General features: G+C 41.3%; 1 protein-coding gene across 3 annotated transcripts; it reads right to left on the reverse strand.

Annotated features, from left to right (window-relative positions):
- Nucleotides 1-1,022: 1,022 nt before the first annotated feature.
- Nucleotides 1,023-20,275, reverse strand: ORAI2 (ORAI calcium release-activated calcium modulator 2). 3 transcript variants are annotated; one of them, XM_063297886.1, is made up of 3 exons: nt 20,219-20,275; nt 5,450-5,690; nt 1,023-3,428 (listed from the first exon to the last, which is right to left on the reverse strand). In XM_063297886.1, the coding sequence occupies exons 1-3, from the start codon at nt 20,221-20,223 to the stop codon at nt 2,883-2,885; spliced, it is 792 nt and encodes a 263-aa protein (XP_063153956.1). In that variant the 5' UTR covers nt 20,224-20,275; the 3' UTR covers nt 1,023-2,882. The 3 variants fall into 3 exon arrangements, with proteins under 3 accessions (XP_063153956.1, XP_063153965.1, XP_063153947.1); XM_063297895.1 differs by lacking the exon at nt 20,219-20,275 and adding an exon at nt 19,989-20,102; XM_063297877.1 differs by lacking the exon at nt 20,219-20,275 and adding an exon at nt 18,638-19,081.
- Between the last annotated feature and the right edge of the window lie 488 nt (nt 20,276-20,763).

Below are 20,763 nucleotides of genomic sequence, written 5' to 3' on the forward strand. Positions count from 1 at the left end.
AATCAGCATTTAGGGAGGGGTTAGAGAAAGGGATTTTTATCATGGCACTTGCGCGCGCTTTTCTTCAGACTGATCTTTGATTTTGAATTGGAATGAATACCTGTATTAATAAAGGACTTACCTCACCTTTTGGCGAGTGGTTGTGAGACCCTGAATTAATAGCAGAGACCCAGTTCATCACAGGAGAAAACAAAGGTGGTTTTTGAAGTAGTGACCACAATCTGGTGCTACCTCTGATCAATACAGAAACCACAGAACAAGATAAAAATTCCATTCTACCTCTACATCTTAGTTGGCTTCTTCTGTCCTTCCTTTAATCTTTTCTAATATTCTATTAGCTATAAACTATAAAATAATAGAATCTGTGGTGCTTAGAGTGGGTGAGATTTGTTAAGTTAATGTGCTGTAAAGAATTAAAGAATATGTTGGTATTTAATAAAGCATAGTTTACTGTGATACACATCAGCCAATGTCCTTCCCTCCTTTTCTCCTCCATATTAGAAATAGAAAGTCAAATATTTTTATTTGTTCTTTTCATCTTATTCCATCTGAACTGAGTCACTTGCAGATTCAAAAATATACTAAGTTTGATAGCCATCATCTTGGGCAATATTTGACTCAATAGTTTAAAGTTATTTTGCTGATTACACCCAATTGCATATAGAATAGACTATGCTAGGTTTTAGCCCCACTGATATCAAAGGAAATAAGAAATTGTGGCTAACTTGTCCCAATTTTTTAAATGAAACTAATGTGAAACTAAATCCTGATCCAACCAGCTGTTCCTAAGGAATTTTTTTTAATGCCAGGAGTATATGGCTCTTCTTATTGCCATGTAAATACTGCACATAAACTATTTCTTGCACTGGAGTTTTCAGAGATTCTCAGTTATCAACTATGTATCAGACTTGTGATTTAGAACTAATTTGGAAAGGCTCAAATACTCATACCATCTCAAATGCACATATTATTTAAATCACTAAATGACTTAAGAGATTTTCTTTTAAGAAGCAGTACAAAAGTTGTTTTGAAGTATTTAATAACTGACACTTTATGCAGCTCCACAACTAGTATGTGTTTGCAGAGAAGTTATAAGAGAAAATCACATACAATGTATATATTAATTATACTAAAATTAATATGTCCTGCAAGCAAACAACATGGAAAAGAAGGGATGAGGTATAACCATTAGGTATATATGACCATTGAACAGTTTAGCAACAGTGATTATATTTTATGATTATATGCTATTTTTCCTTTTCAAAGTATCCCTATTTTGCATAAGAAAAGAGTTTCGGGAAGCATATTTTAATCCATCATACAATTATCCTTTTACCTGCAAAATGTAGTAATTCTGATTATACGTAATATCTGTGAAATAGGACATTATATCTCATCTGAATAATGAATAGGGCAAGTGTTTTGAAATGCACCTGAATATTATGCATGTTTACTTATAGGATCAACCCCTATTAATAAATTAGGGTGTATAACATAGAATTTAATTTTCCCAGACTGTAGCCAATTGAGGTCATCCACATTTCACTTAGCTAGAATTCTTTGAATATGCAGAACTGTAGTATGAACAAGAATTCTTGGGCTTGTAGAAAGGCAAGATCCTTTTCCAAATCCTATCCATACCATGTCACTACTACTTCTATATCATAAAATGACCTTGTGCATCAAGCAGAATTTAGACTTCATATCCCAGCTGTCCTCTGTTAGTGGAGAACTGTATCAGCTTGGAGACCTTGTGCAGCATAACAAATTGTGTCTCCAGGGCAGTGGTGTTTTTAAGCTACAACCTTACATACACAACTTTGTTACGCAATCAAGAGAGATTTCTAAATATACATACTGTATATATCTCTTTCTTTTATAATTACTATTTAGAAGGAAAAGTAGTGCCACCCTTTCTAAAAATCTCCATTATCCAAAAGCACTGGGACTTCTGGGCTAAGTGTATTTTTTTCTTTTTCAATGAGAAAAATCTACCTTATAGAGCAGCCTTTCTCAACCCTTTGACCCTGGAGGAACCCTTGAAATATTTTTCAGGCCTCGGGGAACCCCTGCATATTCAGGCTCAAATATAGGCCACAAGTTACAAAATTATTATATTTGTTTCATGTATAGGCCTGTATATATGCATTAACAGTGTTCTTAATCTAAATTAAATTTACCTCTTTAATGTGAAGTTGCCTGAATTTGAAATATTTTTTAAAATAAATCGTGATCTCCCAGGGAACCCCTAGTGACCTCTCGCGGAGCCCCAGGGTGCCAAGGAACCTTGGTTGAGAAACCCTGTTACAGAGGCTGCATGAAATGAGAAACAAACAGGAAAACATAAGCAAGCAGAGGAAAGTTCTTGGCTCAAATTGAATGTATCCTTGTCATTAGTCCAGAAGTACTCCCTGTGTAAGAGATCACAAAGCAGATGCATTTCACAATTTCCATAGCATGTGTTTGCACATTGTGATGTGCAAACTCATTTCCAAAGTAATGTCTGTAAACCTTGCCAGTAAGGGAGCAGTGGCAAACAGACTTTTCCCTTATTCCATGCATTCCCTCAAAAAATACTAAAACTAACAGCAATTAAATGCATTACAACCATCCAACTATATCATCTGTTTTCAAGTTCTGGAAATGGAAAGAATAACTGCCCAGATGTAAGGAGCTTTCAGTTTTATAAACATGGTTATGTTGGCTGCAAAATGAAGGACCCAAGAGAGGTCTGTCTGGGCCTCAATGAACAGCAACCAAGTAAGTGTTTGGCATCAAAGGAGGACAGGCCTCTAAAGAACCTATCATGCCTCTTTCCTTTAACTTCTGCTAAGAAAACCCTCAGCCGGACATGAATGTAGGAACATAAAGGCATCCATTTGTCACACAACCTGCAAACCCCTGTCATGCCCATCTAGCTGCACTTTCAGTTTGTGAAGCTCTTCAATCTCTCGGTTGTGGCGTTCTGTTTTGTGGCGGACAAGCGAGCGGTAGAAATGGATTGTGAAGACAACAAAGATGATCCCCACAGGAACCATAATTATAGTAGAGATGAGGGCTGCATGCCAGCCTGTATGCTGGCTGGTCTTCTGGATAACAGTACTATCATTTCTCAACATGGAGTCTACTGGCAGAAATTTGATCCAGCATAGGAGAACAACCTCAGCAAGAAAGAGAAGGATGCCCAAAACAGTGGAGAAGCCCCATGCCAACTCTATATAAGGATGCATACGTTCATGGGGAGACTCACTGATAGAGTTCAGGTTGTGGATGTTACTCACTGCTTCCACATTGGGCAAAATGCAAGTGCTGATAAGTAGAGCAAAGAGATGGACAGCAACTAAAATGGTGGTGCAAGCGCTGAAGGCAATCAGCAGCATTTGGGGATACTGGTACTGCATCTCAAGCTGGACTTCAACCATTGCCACCTGAAAAATAACATATCAAGAGGTGACTCTTTGCTTGGCCTGAAAGACCAGGTTAAGGACAGATCATTATGGAGAAAATCTATCTATGTGGTTGCTAAGAGTCGACACCGACTTGATGTCACATAATCAATCAATCAATCAATCAGCTTGGCTCTCTAATGAACCTAGGTACATAAGAACAGACCTGCCAGATCATACCAAGGCATCTCTTAGTTCAGCATTTTGTTTCTCTTAGGAGCCAACCAAGATGCCTCTGGCAACTTGCAAGCAGGAGATGCAGATATTCTTCTCTTCCATCACTGCTCTCGCAAGTGGAGTTTGGAGGCATGCTGCCCCCCAACTCTGAAGTAACACTGAATCTTCAAAACCTACAGCTCTTCATAGACTTATCCTCCATAAATTGATACAAAGCCCCACTGCTAACCCAGGAGAACAATTTGCATCAGAAACAATGAGTTTAAAAATAAAACTTAGATTCTAAAAACATATTGGTGATCTAGCAGTGTGACATGCCAGAAAACAAGGTATTCACAACGGGGGACAAGGAAGGACAAATGATAAAATGTGCTTGATGACATTGTCACATTTTATGTACTTGCAAATACATACTGTATGTCACTACAGTGATATCACTTAACTGCCTACATGTTGTCATTTTGGCATCACTGAGATTTGCTGAGGGTGGGTAGCCATCTGTTAAAATGCTTTAGCAGATCCTGCACTGAGCAGGGATTGGACTAGATTACCATTCAGATCTCTTTCAACTCTATGAAAGTATCTTCCCTAGATTTCCTGAACCTACCACACAGAGGTTTTCAAATCATCCATTTAACATCACATACACAATAAGAAGTAAAGCTGTAAAATACGTTAGCAGCACAGCCATGGATTAAAACAAATTTCAATAAAATTGGGTCTACAGATGTTTAAAAAGATGGCATTAAGTGGATGACTCCTCTCCATTTGATTGTTATCCTCCCTTCTAGCCTGGCAACAAGATGATATAACAATGGCAAAGTTTTTTGCACTTGAGGATTGCAATTTTTTCCAGTCCATGTGGTATTGACACAATGATGTCACTGAGCATACTAAATGGTGCAAAGCCATTTCCTTCCTTCCTCCCTTTCCTTCTTCCAGTTTAATGGGTTAATGGTTTTTATTGTATGCCGCCCAGAGTCACATTTTGTGAGATGGGAAGTCATATAAATGTGATAAATAAATATAAATACAATAAGCACACCTATTTTTACCCTTATTTATTTTTAAAATCAAGAAATTGCCTTTGCTTTGGAATGTTAGCACTGTGATACCAGAGAGCTGCAGGACTCAGAAGGCTGGGCGCTCATGTAGTTTTTAGGTTGTCACCCCCAATGTAGCAGGTATCATGAAAGAGGCCATCCAGGCCATCCAGCACAACTTGCTGCATCCAGGAGCCAAATGAATCCAAATGATTTTCTAGCCTCTGAACACATGCAGTGAAAGGGAGCCCATTACCGCTTGGCGTAAATGATTTCATTCTCAGTGCTCTTACTGGTAGGAACATTTTTGTAATGGTCAATTGGAATCTGCCTTCCTTTAATTTAAATGTATTACTGTGTTCTGCACTCTAATATGATATAGAATACACCTAATCCACATCTGTGTGACAGTTCTTAAGGTATTTGAAAAGTACCCCCCAGAAAAGCCATTGGAGGTACATGAAGAAGATCTCACTGCACATTTTTTGTACTTTTTACCAGAAAGAAAATTGACAAACAGGGTGTGGAATCATTGGAATGGAGAGGTGCATTATAATTTAAAAATAAGCATCTGCTTATCATAATTCCATATGCAAGGATTGGCTTTATGTGTAGATTGCAAACTTTACTGCTCTCTCCGGTTACCTCTGATCCCAGGTCAGCTCTATTACATCTGGCTATTAGAGAACCCAATGAGAATCTCATGGAACTTCTAGTTCTACAATAATAGGAACCATTGACAGATCTCAAAAATGTGGCAATCAAGCTGCTATAAAAACATACCATGGCAAATCCAGAGAGGAGGGCAGAGGTCCGGCTGGAAGCTTTCAACTTGGCTCGGCTCAGGTATAATTTCCGCCATGAAAGGGCCTGGACGGAGTGATGGTTGGAGGTGACTAGCTCCAGATAACTACGGCGGACCCAGTCCCGGTAATCCATGCCCTTGCCAGCGGGCTCAGTACAACAGGTGGAAGGAGGAGGGTCTACAGGGACGTTTAACTCGGAACTCATGATGAAAGTCAAGCTACAGAAATTTTTAAAAATCCAACCATTAGCTACTGTTTATAAATAAAATATAAGCTAGTGTGATCAAACACCTACCCAATGATTTAGGCAACTAGGATTAGTGTTTCCATAATTACTTGATTTATACTAATTCCTATATACAAACACATATTCACTGATTACAACTTCTATTCCATGATTAAATAAATGCATTTATTTAAAGAATTCCCAATACAACCTGCATAAATGCACTGATTAATGAATTTTAATGCAGCAGAAGCATTTTAGTCACAGGAGACGGAAGAAGCAAAATTAAAAACTAAGGTAATAGAGAAGGGAAATATGGAAAGGAGGTCAGCTGGAATGACAATTACAGGATTAAAATTAATACTTAGGAATGGCAAGGAAAAGGCAATCCAAACACACTGAAACTCCAAGCTGTAAAATCAACCGAAAAGAAAATGCTGAAAAAGTATGATAAAAGGAATACAAGTGACTACGCCCCTGATTAGAGCAAAGTTGACCAATATGTGGTTTTCAGAACATGTGTGTACCATTAAAACTCTGGCACTCTGGAAAATCAACAATATTCTGGAGGAAGACCACCTCTGGTGCATGTAGGAACAGGGAATATTAAATAAAATTGACCCCTTCTGAGTGTAGTCATTGTTCTCAAAGGTGATTTTCAGTATTTCTCTTTAACCATACTGTAGCACAGTGATTCTACCCTTTTTGGAGTAAAATTAGTTAAAATTATGCAATAAAAAACTGCATAAAACTATGTAGTCTGCAGCTGTTTAAAGCACAGGCCATTGCCCTGGGAATAAAACAAAAAGAAGTGACCAAAAGGTGAAATTGCAGAAGTTAGTTGGTAGAAAGCGAAATAATGAAAGAAGAGCGTAAGAATATAGTAATTACACTAGCTGAATAGCACATTTACAAAATAGCTTAAAGCACCTAAGAAGAAGCTTGAAAAAAATGGGAAACAAACATTTTTCCAGTTTTCAAGGGATAGGTTCTTTTCCTCTATTTTTTAAAAGAAAAAATGGATTATACAACAATGGTTGATATGGCAAAATGTGCATTTTGTACCTTGGTTCCTCTCTACCCCTTTTAACTTTTTCCCCCATAAAATAGTGCTTGTTGAAGCTGCTTGATACATAACTTTTTGTGTTTGTGTTGTTTAATACAATACTTATCATTTCTTCTGTTTTCAAGTTTAACTTTTGGCCTGTCTGCTTCTTCTAAACTGGCATAAAGGGTGATACATTTCTTAGTGCTTAGCACCCTGCAGTTTCATTTGCAACATGAAATAGTATTCTAAAGTAAATTTAAATAATACATTCATAATTATTGCCTTAAACTACATTTTTTCATCATCATGCACCAAATATATTTTTATGGACAAATCAAGTTATACACAATACATTTCATAAAATAATAATGTGGCTTCATATTTGTAAAAAGTGCTTAAAAGCAAGCACTGCATATATTTCAAGTTTTCCCATCAGAACTTCCTGAAATTTAAATTGTTTGCGTATGTTTATGTGAAAGAAAAACCAAATCAACAAAGCAAGATGTTGAGTCTGAGAAGAAAGAAAAGGATAAAAGATAAACGCTTAACTCTTAAGAAACCAAATGATATTTCCAGCTGAAAGAGGGTTAAAAAAGCAAAAGTGACAGTTTAGAGTGAAACACAAAACCGGTGTCTTTTATTTCAGATAGTAATCCAGAATGAGAAGTGATGATCTGCACTGCCATGAAGGACAGCCTGTGGGAGCCAGACAGATCTAGTTCTGGGGGCAGAATCCACTATGATGTTCTTCCAGGCAAGCTCCATTAAGCGACCCAGTTTGTTGCAAATCGCTTCCACCTGAACTGATTTGAGACGCATTGTGCCACCACAACGTTGCAGAGTTTCCAGGAGGCTTGGGAAGCTAAGATGATTAACTATTGACTCAGCTTAGGCTTCATGGGAAACTTTGCAAAGACAGTTTTGTAGTGATTTCTTCGGAGCTTCAGGGTAGGGCAGGGTGTCTCAACCTTTGCAACTTTAAGATATGTGGACTTCAACTCCCAGAATTCCCCTGGCTGGGAAAAGTCCACACATTTTAAAGTTGCCAAGGTTGAGACACCCTGGGTAGGGTATTCCCATCAGCAGAAATCCCTGCCTCCTCCCACCTCCTGGGATTTCCCCCACCCACTCGGGACTTGGTGTTTGGGCAGCTTGCCTGCATTCCCCACAACTGCACCAAGGGGCAGCTTAGTGGCCAGTTGTGGTTTTAAAGTTTGTCCCTCTCCATGAAAAGAAGCCACGGCAGAGAAAAGATGGGGCACCAGCTGGTTGCTGCTATTTGTGCCCTCCAGTTGGCCAGCTGGAAGGAACACAGGAAATGGGAAAACTAGCAAAGCGGCCATGAAAGTTAGAGTGATGAAGCCAGTGGCTGTGTGGAAGCACCCTTTGTCTCTTAAACCACCTAGAGTCATTGAAAGGCGGGTGGAATACAAGTTTAAGAAATAGTAATTATAACAGAAGGAGTCCTGATGCAGCAGACCAAATATGCTTCTAGACTAGTATCCACCGTCCCAGTGAGGGCCTGGCCAATTAACCTACTGGCAAACTATTAAGGATTTTCTGTAAGTGGGCCATGAAATAGCTTCAACCAGCACTATTCCATCTGAACCGTTCCATCTCTTGTTAGAATCAGCAACCAATACCTGTTGGCAGAAGCTACGCATGTTGACTGCAGATGCTTTGTATGCAAGAAGTATGAGTTTAACTGACAGGTTGTGCTTTCGCAGTGGTTCTGCAAGCTTTGCTAAGAACCTTTTACTGGAATAAGGAAGATGACATGACATTTTGTTTAGCTGTGGTCGAGAATGTCCGGGCAAATGTCCAGAGGTGAAACCAAGTTTATCATTAGCATGTTAGAAAACTCTCCCAGAGGTGGAGAGCTTAGCTAATTAAGTGCACCCCCTTACATATTATGGAATATTAGCCTAAACTGTACATGCCTTCAATAAATCAGGAACAAGTAATGTACAATCAGGAAATTATGACATGTACGTACGTGTGGTTTTATGGTATAAAAGAGCGTGCTGAATTTCAGCAGGTGCGCTTGATTTGGACTTCAGTCCTGAGCATGCCTCTTTGCTTCTGTGCAAAAATAACGTCTTTGAATTCCACTTTCCTCAATTCCGCGTGATTCATTGGTTCATCGTGATGGGTGAATGAACCTAGTATTGGGCTGGGCCAACAATAGCAGCTATGCAGATATTCCTGGGAAGTCCAAAAATCCATTGCTCTCCCACCCTAATAGCACACCAAACTACTGGTATTCAGTCTCTGAAAATGGATTAGATGACCTCTGAGGTCCCTTCCAACTCAATGCTGCTATGATCTACTGAGCTATCATAAATACAGGTTTATCAATCTCTACCTTGTCCCTCTTTAAAACTTTTTTCCTAAAGTAATTCCAATGTTTTAGTTTTTAAAATTTTTCCCTGCAGGCAACCCTCAGATCATTTGCACTGCCATTTTGTTACATCTGTAGCTCCAATAAACTTTTTGAAAACGTGGAACCCAAACCTGGGTCACCTGCCTTCTGAACTAATGGGAGATTACAGTTTTCCTAAGAGTTTAAGGTTAAGTAAGTGAAACCTGTTAGAAGTAGCCCAAGAAAGAAGGAAAGCAAAAGGCAACAGTGATAGGGGGAGATATGCCCAATTAAATGCAAAATTCCAGAGGTTAGCCAGAAGAGATAAGGAATTATTTTTAAACAAGCAATGCGCAGAAGTGGAAGAAGACAATAGAATAGGAAGGACAAGAGACCTCTTCCAGAAAATTAGAAACATTGGAGGTAAATTCCAGGCAAAAATGGGTATGATCAAAAACAAAGATGGCAAGGACCTAACAGAAGAAGAAGAGATCAAGAAAAGGTGGCAAGAATATACGGAAGACCTGTATAGGAAGGATAACAATATCGGGGATAGCTTTGACAGTGTGGTCGGTGAGCTAGAGCCAGACATCCTGAAGAGTGAGGTTGAGTGGGCCTTAAGAAGCATTGCTAATAACAAGGCAACAGGAAACGACGGCATCCCAGCTGAACTGTTCAAAATCTTGCAAGATGATGCTGTCAAGGTAATGCATGCTATATGCCAGCAAATTTGGAAAACACAAGAATGGCCATCAGACTGGAAAAAATTAACTTATATCCCCATACCAAAAAAGGGAAACACTAAAGAATGTTCAAACTATCGAACAGTGGCACTCATTTCACATGCCAGTAAGGTAATGCTCAAGATCCTGCAAGGTAGACTTCAGCAGTTCATGGAGCGAGAATTGCCAGATGTACAAGCTGGGTTTAGAAAAGGCAGAGGAACTAGGGACCAAATTGCCAATATCCGCTGGATAATGGAAAAAGCCAGGGAGTTTCAGAAAAACATCTATTTCTGTTTTATTGACTATTCTAAAGCCTTTGACTGTGTGGACCATAACAAATTGTGGCAAGTCCTTAGTGGTATGGGGATACCAAGTCATCTTGTATGCCTCCTGAAGAATCTGTATAACGACCAAGTAGCAACAGTAAGAACAGACCACGGAACAACAGACTGGTTTAAGATTGGGAAAGGAGTACGGCAGGGCTGTATACTCTCACCCTACCTATTCAACTTGTATGCAGAACACATCATGCGACAAGCTGGCCTTGAGGAATCCAAGGCTGGAGTTAAAATCTCTGGAAGAAACATTAACAATCTCAGATATGCAGATGATACCACTTTGATGGCTGAAAGTGAAGAGGAACTGAGGAGCCTTATGATGAAGGTGAAAGAAGAAAGTGCAAAAGCTGGTTTGCAGCTAAACCTCAAAAAAACCAAGATTATGGCAACCAGCTTGATTGATAACTGGCAAATAGAGGGAGAAAATGTAGAAGCAGTGAAAGACTTTGTATTCCTAGGCGCAAAGATTACTGCAGATGCTGACTGCAGTCAGGAAATCAGAAGACGCTTAATCCTTGGAAGAAGAGCAATGACAAATCTCGATAAAATAGTTAAGAGCAGAGACATCACACTGACAACAAAGGCCCGCATAGTTAAAGCAATGGTGTTCCCTGTAGTAACATATGGCTGCGAGAGCTGGACCATAAGGAAGGCTGAGCGAAGGAAGATCGATGCTTTTGAACTGTGGTGTTGGAGGAAAATTCTGAGAGTGCCTTGGACTGCAAGAAGATCCAACCAGTCCATCCTCCAGGAAATCAAGCCAGACTGCTCACTTGAGGGAATGATATTAAAGGCAAAACTGAAATACTTTGGCCACATAATGAGAAGACAGGACACCCTGGAGAAGATGCTGATGCTAGGGAGAGTGGAAGGCAAAAGGAAGAGGGGCCGACCAAGGGCAAGATGGATGGATGATATTCTAGAGGTGACGGACTCGTCCCTGGGGGAGCTGGGGGTGTTGACGACCGACAGGAAGCTCTGGCGTGGGCTGGTCCATGAAGTCACGAAGAGTCGGAAGCGACTAAACGAATAAACAACAAAAAAGCTCTTGGGTCCAGCAATGGTCATGGTCTCTCAGAACCTGACAATCTCTCCTAACCTCCCTGGCTATCTTACCTGTCCTCCAACTCTTAGCAGCTGCCTCTTGGTTCTTCTCAACCATACTTTTTTTTTTAATGGTTTTCAAGTCACGTAGAACAGCCAAATGCACTCGCATTCTGCAAGCACTACAGCTAGGAAGGATATAAACACGGCTCTAACAGCACGGTTGCATAATTTACTCTGGAGACAGACTGTGAGGCTGGAAGGATCCATAAAAGAGAGAAAGAGAGAGCTTATTAAATCCTTAGTTCTGAGTAAAACTCTCCAGCACTGTTCCTTTTCACCAATCTACTCCAGCTATGGAAAATCTCAAGTTGCTTAGCAATGCGATTCTGGAACAAGGACCACCAATCTCCACCCATGGGCACCCCTCATCGCTGTGCACTGTTGAATTCCTTAAAATGTAATGTTTGGTCCTAAAAATATCAATATTTGACCTATTCAAGGCATGCACTCCACACTTTAAATCAGTGTTTGTCAACCGTGTCAACTCCCAAAATTCTGGAGTTGAAGTCCACACATTTGAAAGTGGCCAAGGTTGACAAACACTGCTCTAAATGAGTAAGACCTAGAGGAAACAGAGGTTGTTAAGACTCCTCAGCTGTTTCCTAAAAGAGGGTGGAAGGAAGCAGAGGGGTGGGAAAGAACTCGTTTTCTCTCTTCCCTGAGAGAATAAAGGCAGGAATCTCTGGGCAGCAGCATTTTAGGGAAACAAAATATATAGTAAAAAGGGATCCCATTAGGCAAAATAGTTCAGGATAAAGCAATTATTTTCTTGCAAGATGATGCTGTCAAGGTAATGCATGCTATATGCCAGCAAATTTGGAAAACACAAGAATGGCCACCAGACTGGAAAAAATCAACTTATATCCCCATACCAAAAAAGGGAAACACTAAAGAATGTTCAAACTATCGAACAGTGGCACTCATTTCACATGCCAGTAAGGTAATGCTCAAGATCCTGCAAGGTAGACTTCAGCAATTCATGGAGCGAGAATTGCCAGATGTACAAGCTGGGTGTAGAAAAGGCAGAGGAACTAGGGACCAAATTGCCAATATCCGCTGGAAAATGGAAAAAGCCAGGGAGTTTCAGAAAAACATCTCTTTCTGTTTTATTGACTATTCTAAAGCCTTTGACTGTGTGGACCATAACAAAGTGTGGCAAGTTCTTAGCAGTATGGGGATACCAAGGCATCTTGTCTGCCTCCTGAAGAATCTGTATAACGACCAAGCAGCAACAGTAAGAACAGACCACGGAACAACGGACTGGTTTAAGATTGGGAAAGGAGTACGGCAGGGCTGTATCCTCTCACCCTACCTATTCAACTTGTATGCAGAACACATCATGCGACATGCTGGGTTTGAGGAATCCAAGGCTGGAGTTAAAATCGCTGGAAGAAACATTAACAATCTCAGATATACAGATGATACCACTTTGATGGCTGAAAGCGAAGAGGAACTGAGGAGCCTTATGATGAAAGTGAAAGAAGAAAGTGCAAAAGCTAGCTTGCAGCTAAACCTCAAAAAAACCAAGATTATGGCAATCAGCTTGATTGATAACTGGCAAATAGAGGGAGAAAACGTAGAAGCAGTGAAAGACTTTGTATTTCTAGGTGCGAAGATTACTGCCGATGCTGACTGCAGTCAGGAAATCAGAAGACACTTAATCCTTGGGAGAAGAGCAATGACAAATCTCGATAAAATAGTTAAGAGCAGAGACATGAGACAAGAGCAGTGTGACCCACCACTAACTGACAACAAAGGTCCACATAGTTATAGCAATGGTGTTCCCGATAGTAACATATGGCTGCGAGAGCTGGACCATAAGGAAGGCTGAGAGAAGGAAGATAGATGCTTTTGAACTGTGGTGTTGGAGGAAAATTCTGAGAGTGCCTTGGACTGCAAGAAGATCAAACCAGTCCATCCTCCAGGAAATCAAGCCAGACTGCTCACTTGAGGGAATGATATTCAAGGCCAAACTGAAATACTTTGGCCACATAATGAGAAGACAGGACACCCTGGAGAAGATGCTGATGCTAGGGAGAGTGGAGGGCAAAAGGAAGAGGGGCCGACCAAGGGCAAGGTGGATGGATGATATTCTAGAGGTGACGGACTCGTCCCTGGGGGAGCTGGGGGTGTTGACGACCGACAGGAAGCTCTGGCGTGGGCTGGTCCATGAAGTCACGAAGAGTTGGAAGCGACTAAACGAATAAACAACAACAACAAAGCAATTATTTACAAGACAGCCTAGGACTTCAGTAACCACAGAGATGCACTGTGACTGATTTTGCAGAATATGAAAGCATTTTCACCGGCACACCCAAACAATCCTACTTGCATTCCAACTTAGAATTATGGATCTTTCGTTTTTATTATATAGAGGCCACTGGGCAGGAATAACCCTGTACTCTGTCACTAACCACTTATACAATCTTAGGCCATTCATTCATTTATTCAGTTGCAGAAAATTCAAAATACTTCACCCAAATAAACCATCGGGTTGGATCCATTTATCCTTTCAGAAATCAATCAAATGGGATGTTGGCAACCTTTGTCCTAGGAAATTTCCATTGATTCCAGGGGATTTACTTGAAGTTGGGCCACATCTGGATCCAACCCACTAAAAGTAAAGACAACAATGTCAAATGCTAACATAAAACAGTTCCTCAAAGCACCCAAAATGCTGACTCAGACCCAGCCTCGTTGCAAGCTACTTTTCACTGGCTGATTTGGAGACAACAAAACGAACATCTTGCTTACCTGCTACTCTACCCAAGCCACTATTCTGAGTATCACACCATTCAAGCAACGAGTGACTAATATGTTATGGTCTCCTGGCAAATTGCAAGGCTGCAGAGCACTGTTTCTAGGCCACTCATATCCTCTGCGGATTATGGTGCTGCATGTTGCTGTTGTGTCACTTTCTCTTCTCATTTTGAACAAAGAGAAATGTGAATCAGCAGCAAGACTGCATATACTTTACAGCTATGCTCACATAGAATACACAACTAGATCTATTAAAGACCTAGCAATCGCATTTGCCCAATACATGGCTTAGTATACAGGCAGTCCTCACTTAACAACCATTCGTTTAGTGATGGTTTGATCTGCAATGGTGCTGGGAAAACCAGCTTATGACCCATCCTCACATTTATGACCATCACAGTGTTCCCCCCCAGTCACATGATCACAATTTGGGCACTTGGCAACCAGTTCTCATTTATGACTGTCGCACTGTCCCGTGGTCACATGATCTCCATTTTCGACCTTCCCAGCCAGCTTCTGGCAAGCAAAATCATTGGGGAACTGTATGATTCGCTTAAGGGCCACGTGGCTTGCTTAACGCCTGCAGTGATTTGCTTAATGGCCGCTGCAAAAAAGGTCATAAAATCTAGTTGAATTTGCTCAATGACTGCTTCACTTAGCAACTGAACTTCCAGTCCCAAAAGCAATTGGGACCAGAATTTTCATTGCTAAGCAAAGCAGTCATTAAGTGAATCTGACCTGATTTTACAACCTTTTTTGAGGCAGGTGTTAAGCGAAATCACTGCAGGCGTTAAGCAAACCACATGATAATTAAGTGAATCACGTGGTTTCCCACTGATTTTGTTTGCCAGAAGCCAGCTAGGAAGGTTGAAAATGGTGATCATGTGACCACAGGACACTGCAGTGGTCATAAATGCAAACTGGTTGCCAAGCGCCCAAATTGTGATCACGTGACTGTGGGGACACTGTGACAGTCATAAGTGTGAGGACCAGTCGTAAGTTGGTTTTTCCAGCACCACTGTAAGTCTGAACCATCACTAAATGAGTGGTTGTTAAGTGAGGACTACCTGTATCTGTATTTTTTCTATACATCTGAGTCTCCAGATAAAAAATAATGAATAGCACCGGAAGTATGTTCTGGCCCTCAAGAAGATACAGGTAGTCCTCTTTTAGCAACCACAATTGGGACTGGAAACTCAGTCGTTAAGTGAAGCAGTTACTAAGTGAACATCACAATTTTACGATTTTACTTCAGCTTTCCTTTGCTTTACAGACTGGTTGCACAGTTACTTTTTCGTCACCATTGCAATTGTGAATGGTGGCTAAATGAGTCAGTCGCTAAACGAGGACTACCTGTACAAGTAATCTCCTCCTTTGTCCCTCATCACAGTCAAAATACCAACAAGATGGGATCTGACCATGAAAAGGGGACTGATGCATATCTTCCACTTTCAGACCACCATCTTCCTGTGCTGTAAAAAAAAAAAAAATCCAGAGTGTGACCCACCACTAAGATATTGAACAATGCCTGTAAGAAGTTGATGTTGTATTCCACAGAAGGTGACTTGACAAAATATGAGACTTCAGGGAACTATTACTTGCATTAAGTAAGATATCTTTATTTACTTAATTTATAGTATATGCTATGTTTCTGTTGGAAATGAACAGTTAAGGTGGCTTATAATTTCTAATTACAGAATTGTTAGAGCCCCACACCTGATAGGTGTCTGGGCACCAAGATATTTGGGTACCTCTTTACCCAACTGTGCAGCAGCAGTATCCATAACAGCATAACACAGTATGCTGTGTTCACATTTTATGGTGGGGTCCTCTCAACTGACAGGAAGCCTAGCAAAACAATCTTCATCAGTCTGTCACTTTAGGATGCACTGTGCCAACCCAACAAGTACATATATTTGGAGGAGTCAGGTGTTAATAACAGCCTTCAATTATGTTAATAACATTGACTTATCTTCTAACTTCCTACCTTTATAGATTATACCAATCAGTGACTTACTGTCCTCTTTCAGGAGCAATTCAAAGAATACCAATATAGCCTATCCTAATTCTGGTCTTCCCAGCCCAAGTACAATCTGCAGCCACAGGACTACATGTTCTTCCCAACACCTTTGATGGGAGGTCTTTAGAGTCTTTCCAAAATTTAAGATTTTAATTTTAGCATGATTGAAAAGGGAGATTAATAAATACATGGGAAGAAATCTTATTTATTGTATGTAATTGATTTGAAATAAATTAAATTTAAAGTCAATTAAATCCAACAATCTCTTTATCCTGGCCTTGCCCATATATTGGAGACAGGCTCTTGCATGCATGACTCAGAGGCCAAGTGTGGCCCAAGCAGGTTGAACACTCTTGCTTTAAAGCTACTACAACTCAGATAATCTAGCTTTTGAGTATGGAATACGTGAATAATCAACTTCAGTAACATTGACAAAGTATTAACTCTTGGACCATAATTATACTGAATAGAAATACTCCTTCCTCTCCTTCCTCTTCACCCCGCTCCCCACCAAGTCGTGATTTTAAATAAGAACCTAAACCTTTGGGAGAGAAAAAGGAAAGAGATCGAGAAACGGATCATTTTTTCTTACTAACTGCTAGATGACTTGCAATAACAGCCTACTGAGATCTTGAGAATGCAGTGTTAGTTTAGGTTTAGGTACATCCCTGGCCTCATGGGCTTTGCCTGGGACAGAGCATTTGGTTTTGCCACAAGTCATGCCAGCAAGGCACTCTAGGGATGGGAAGCGTTTCAGGAACACCAGGACACTGATGCTGGGTTTGGTCTTAGTTGTCATCTCTGCTTGAAAGGCAGAAGGGGAGAACTCCAGGTCTCAGGAGCCTTCCCAGAGGTGTCAAAGGCTCATGAGCAACAAGTGACAAAGAATCTTTGTTTCTCAACATTCCCCAGTTGGGGAATTCTGGGAGTTGGAGTCCACACATCTGAAAGCTGCCAAGGTTGAGAAACACTTTCTTAGTGCTGTGCTGTTATTTTCTCAAAGTAAGTTCTCTCTAACACACCTCCAGTTTGCAGAATTCCTGAAACGAAGGGTGGGAGAGACTAAAATGTGGCATTTCCCCAGGGATGCTGAATGGATTTCTCATCTGAGAGCATTTACATGAGACACCGTCTCCATCTCCTCTCTTCACACCCACACTGGCTATAAGAGACCAGCTTCTTTTTTCTCCCAGAGCAACTGTTGGGAGCAATTTTGGTTCCAGATTCCTCCCTTCAACATAAATCAGTTTTATTCTAATGTCTTCATAGGTTGCTTCACATGTGCAGAGTTTTTTTTGGCACAGTTAATTTATGCAAGGGGGGTAACTACTCCAGGATTGACATGTCTGGGCTGCAAACAACTGGATGGCCATTATGTGACCGAGAGGAAGAGATTTCTGCATCATTTTGCCACCATCTAGTGCTCCCACTGGTAATTTGTAGCCCCACACCACTCTACACAAAGAAATATATTTTTTCCAATGTCTCACTCCTGAGAATAAGCCAAGAAAAGAAACAAATGGATCATAAACCAAATCAACTGAGTTTTCACTTGAGGCACAAATGACCAGCCACAAATTATCCTGGTTTGGACACTTTATGCGAAGACCCAACTCTCTGGAGAAGGTTCTGATGCTGGGAAAGGTGGAAGGAAAGACAAGAAGAGGATGACCAGCAGCAAGCTGGATGGACTCAGTTACAATGGCAATGGAGACAAATCATCGTCACCACAAATATCTATGTGGTCGCTAGGAGTCAACACTGACTTGATGGCACATAATCAATCCCAAACAAAGCATTTTTTTTCCTGCTAGAAATACACCAGTCAGGGAAGCTGCCCACATATAGCTATGGAAATTGATCCACTACGCAGATGCAAATAAGCCAGTGCCCAATAAACTCCCTGGTGGAGTTACTGTGATTAATATTACCCTCTGCCTTAATATTACCCTCCCTCGGTTGCAAATTCTTGCACTGGACTCCTTATCTTGTCAATGCCAGAGCACTTCTGGGTGGGGCATCTTGCTGTCTGCGCAACGTTCTTAGAACACTCCGCTTTCATGCAGAGAATATGGTATGCCTGACACTTCTCACACAACTGCATCCCCGTGCTTCCAACTTAATGATCAGGCATGCAAGTCTACACTGACTTGCCTAGAGTAAATCTCAAAAGGCTATTTATTTTCTATCTCACTTTTATGCCATCCAAAACGCAGCAAACAAGAAACAAAATCACCCCCCTCCGGGGAGAGAGAGAGAGAGAAAGAGAGAAAAAAAAACACGTTTAATGCAACATTTACAAACACATACTGAAGTTGAACTGGGAGGCTAATAATACGTACCGAGCAGTGCAGGAAAAACAGCTAGACCTTACACACACACATCTACCAGAAAATATATTCTTTTCCATTAAAAATAGAGCACCTTTCCCTATTCTGGACTGGATAACCACTCCCTCATCCCTCAGGCAGCTAACTCCCCCAATATATTTTAACGGGAATCATCTTTGGGGGCCTGATCCAGCTAAAATAAGATTTTGGAGATTTCAGCAGAGAACGTTTCAGGCATTGAACACTCACCCATTGAAATCCATAATACTCAAATGGAGCTCACATCTGCATCCTGTCAGGCTGATATTCCGAGACCTCCCTGGCACAGTGCACACCCTGTACCACCAACTGAGGGGCTTGGTTCGTCTAGCTTTTAAAAGGTACTCACTCCAGACACTTCCTGCCACTGGGAACTGCTTTTTTAAGCACATGGGAGGCATTTGCTCCTTTGCTTCAAAGTCTTCCCCAAAGTCCCTCTTTTCTAAGTGGCTCTCAGCTTGTTCCTTTATTGCAAACGCTGAATGCTCTTGAACATTCCTGGCGCAATACCGCTTCCTCATTGCCTATTCCAGAGAGTAAGCTCTTGGCAGGTATGGACCTCTCCTTTTGCCTATAAAACTCTATAAAGCAGCAATGCATATTGCTAGTTCTTAGAAATGACAGAAAAAGGGATGTTCACATGTATATGTAGGCAGTAATGGAATCTTAGGGATTAGATAAACCGAAACAGGAGATTGCAATCTTCCATAGGGAGGCTATGTGGGAGTAAATGGCAGTGTAATGGGAATAAGCCATAGCTCTGTCACATTCAGTCCACTTCTTCACACAGGGCTGCAAACGAATTTATTTATTGCATTTCTTCACCTCCCATCTCAATAACGATTCTGGGCGGTTTACAAGTGAATCATTCAAAAAACACTATCAATCAAGATAGGCAATAAGGGATTGTTGCCCCAAAATACACAGATTTTTCAGAGCAGGATGGCTGCATTTGCATAGAATTATGGAAGGTACAGGTTGAAAGGGACCTCAGTGATCATCTAGTCCAACCCTCTGCCCAATGCAGGAACCCACTACTATAACACTACGGTAATAACTTCTTTTGCCAGATAGTTTAAAGAGCGACAGCTGCATTTGCACAATGTATTAAGCTTGGTTAGTGTTAACTTTTGCTAGGTTCCTTGTCCCTTAGCATGTTGTGCAAGTCCAGTCTAATTAATTATTGACTTACACAAACCCAGAAAATGAATTCAACAGCTGACTAAGAATACTGTGAGAAATGCCTTTATTAACAAATTGCGGCTACAATTATTTGAAAAGTACTCCCCAAAAAGTGCAGTATAAGGATGTGCTATCAGTGTTGATCCTTGCAGGCAAGCCAGTTTCTAAAAATTTTTATAGCACTTTATCATCAATTATTATATATTGCATTACACCGTTGAAATACGTTGCAGGCCGACCTCTAATTAAGTTACGCTTGTACCGTTCGCAAAACACGGTTCCTGGTTTAACCCCTTTCCACACAATACACTGACTACAAGGGCTCTGTGTTCGCAGCACACGCTAAGCCACGAAACAAAGAAGCAGGCTAAATGCTAACCAAGTTAAGTATATTGTGCCATCAGCTAAGTCTTTGCTCGAGCTGGTTAAGCGTGTCCAGCGAACACAACCTTGGCGCGAAGGGGCGGAAGCTCATCCAAACCCTCCCGCGCCTTTTGCGTCGAGGCGGGCAGAGCCTGCCACCCCCTCTTTTCGACCTCTTTATGCATCTATGAATATGCGAATATGCAAACGAGCCACCCACCTCCACCAGCCCTCCCGCCGACTTACCCCATGGACGACGGGCGGCGGCGGCAGCGGCAGCTGCAGGAACGCCAGTGCCGTCGCCTGCGGTGCTGCCAAGGCAACGCCAGGGCCTTGCCACGTGACCTCACGATAGTGGCGAGCATGTGACGGAGGGAGCGCTCTCCTTTTCCTTCTTTAGCCCCTGCCGACTTTCTCCCGCTGAACCGTTCGGGGTAATGAGATGGCGGATGGGGCCGCCAAGCCCTATTGCAGATATTTCCTTGTAACTGGGAAATAGGCTCGCTTTGAGCCGTTTTTTTTCCAGATGAGACCAGAATGTTTTGAGTGCTTCAACCATCTCTTCTGTCCCTTTTCTCAGGGAACATGGCAACCGTATTTCAGGAACCGAAGACATACCGTATTTCAGGAACCGAAGACGATTATACCAACATTAAAATGGAAGAAGTATCTAATTGAGCACCTTGCTTCCCACGCTGATTAGCCAGATAATAACCCTAGGAAACAGTGAAGCAGACAGGCAGTTCTTTCCCCACTGCCTTACCAGCAAACCATCCGTCCCTCTCAGAAAA

This window comes from Candoia aspera, chromosome 1 (assembly GCF_035149785.1).
Source record: "Candoia aspera isolate rCanAsp1 chromosome 1, rCanAsp1.hap2, whole genome shotgun sequence".
In the NCBI taxonomy this organism is placed as follows: domain Eukaryota; kingdom Metazoa; phylum Chordata; class Lepidosauria; order Squamata; family Boidae; genus Candoia; species Candoia aspera.

Excerpts from the sequence above, each read along its gene's own strand:
- ORAI2 (XM_063297877.1), bottom strand. The coding sequence starts at position 18,948 with ATGAGGAAGCGGTATTGCGCCAGGAATGTTCAAGAGCATTCAGCGTTT. Across the intron at positions 5,691-18,637 it reads AGTATTATGGATTTCAATGG|CTTGACTTTCATCATGAGTT; the intron begins GTGAGTGTTCAA and ends AAATTTCTGTAG. Across the intron at positions 3,429-5,449 it reads TCCTCTCTGGATTTGCCATG|GTGGCAATGGTTGAAGTCCA; the intron begins GTATGTTTTTAT and ends GTTATTTTTCAG.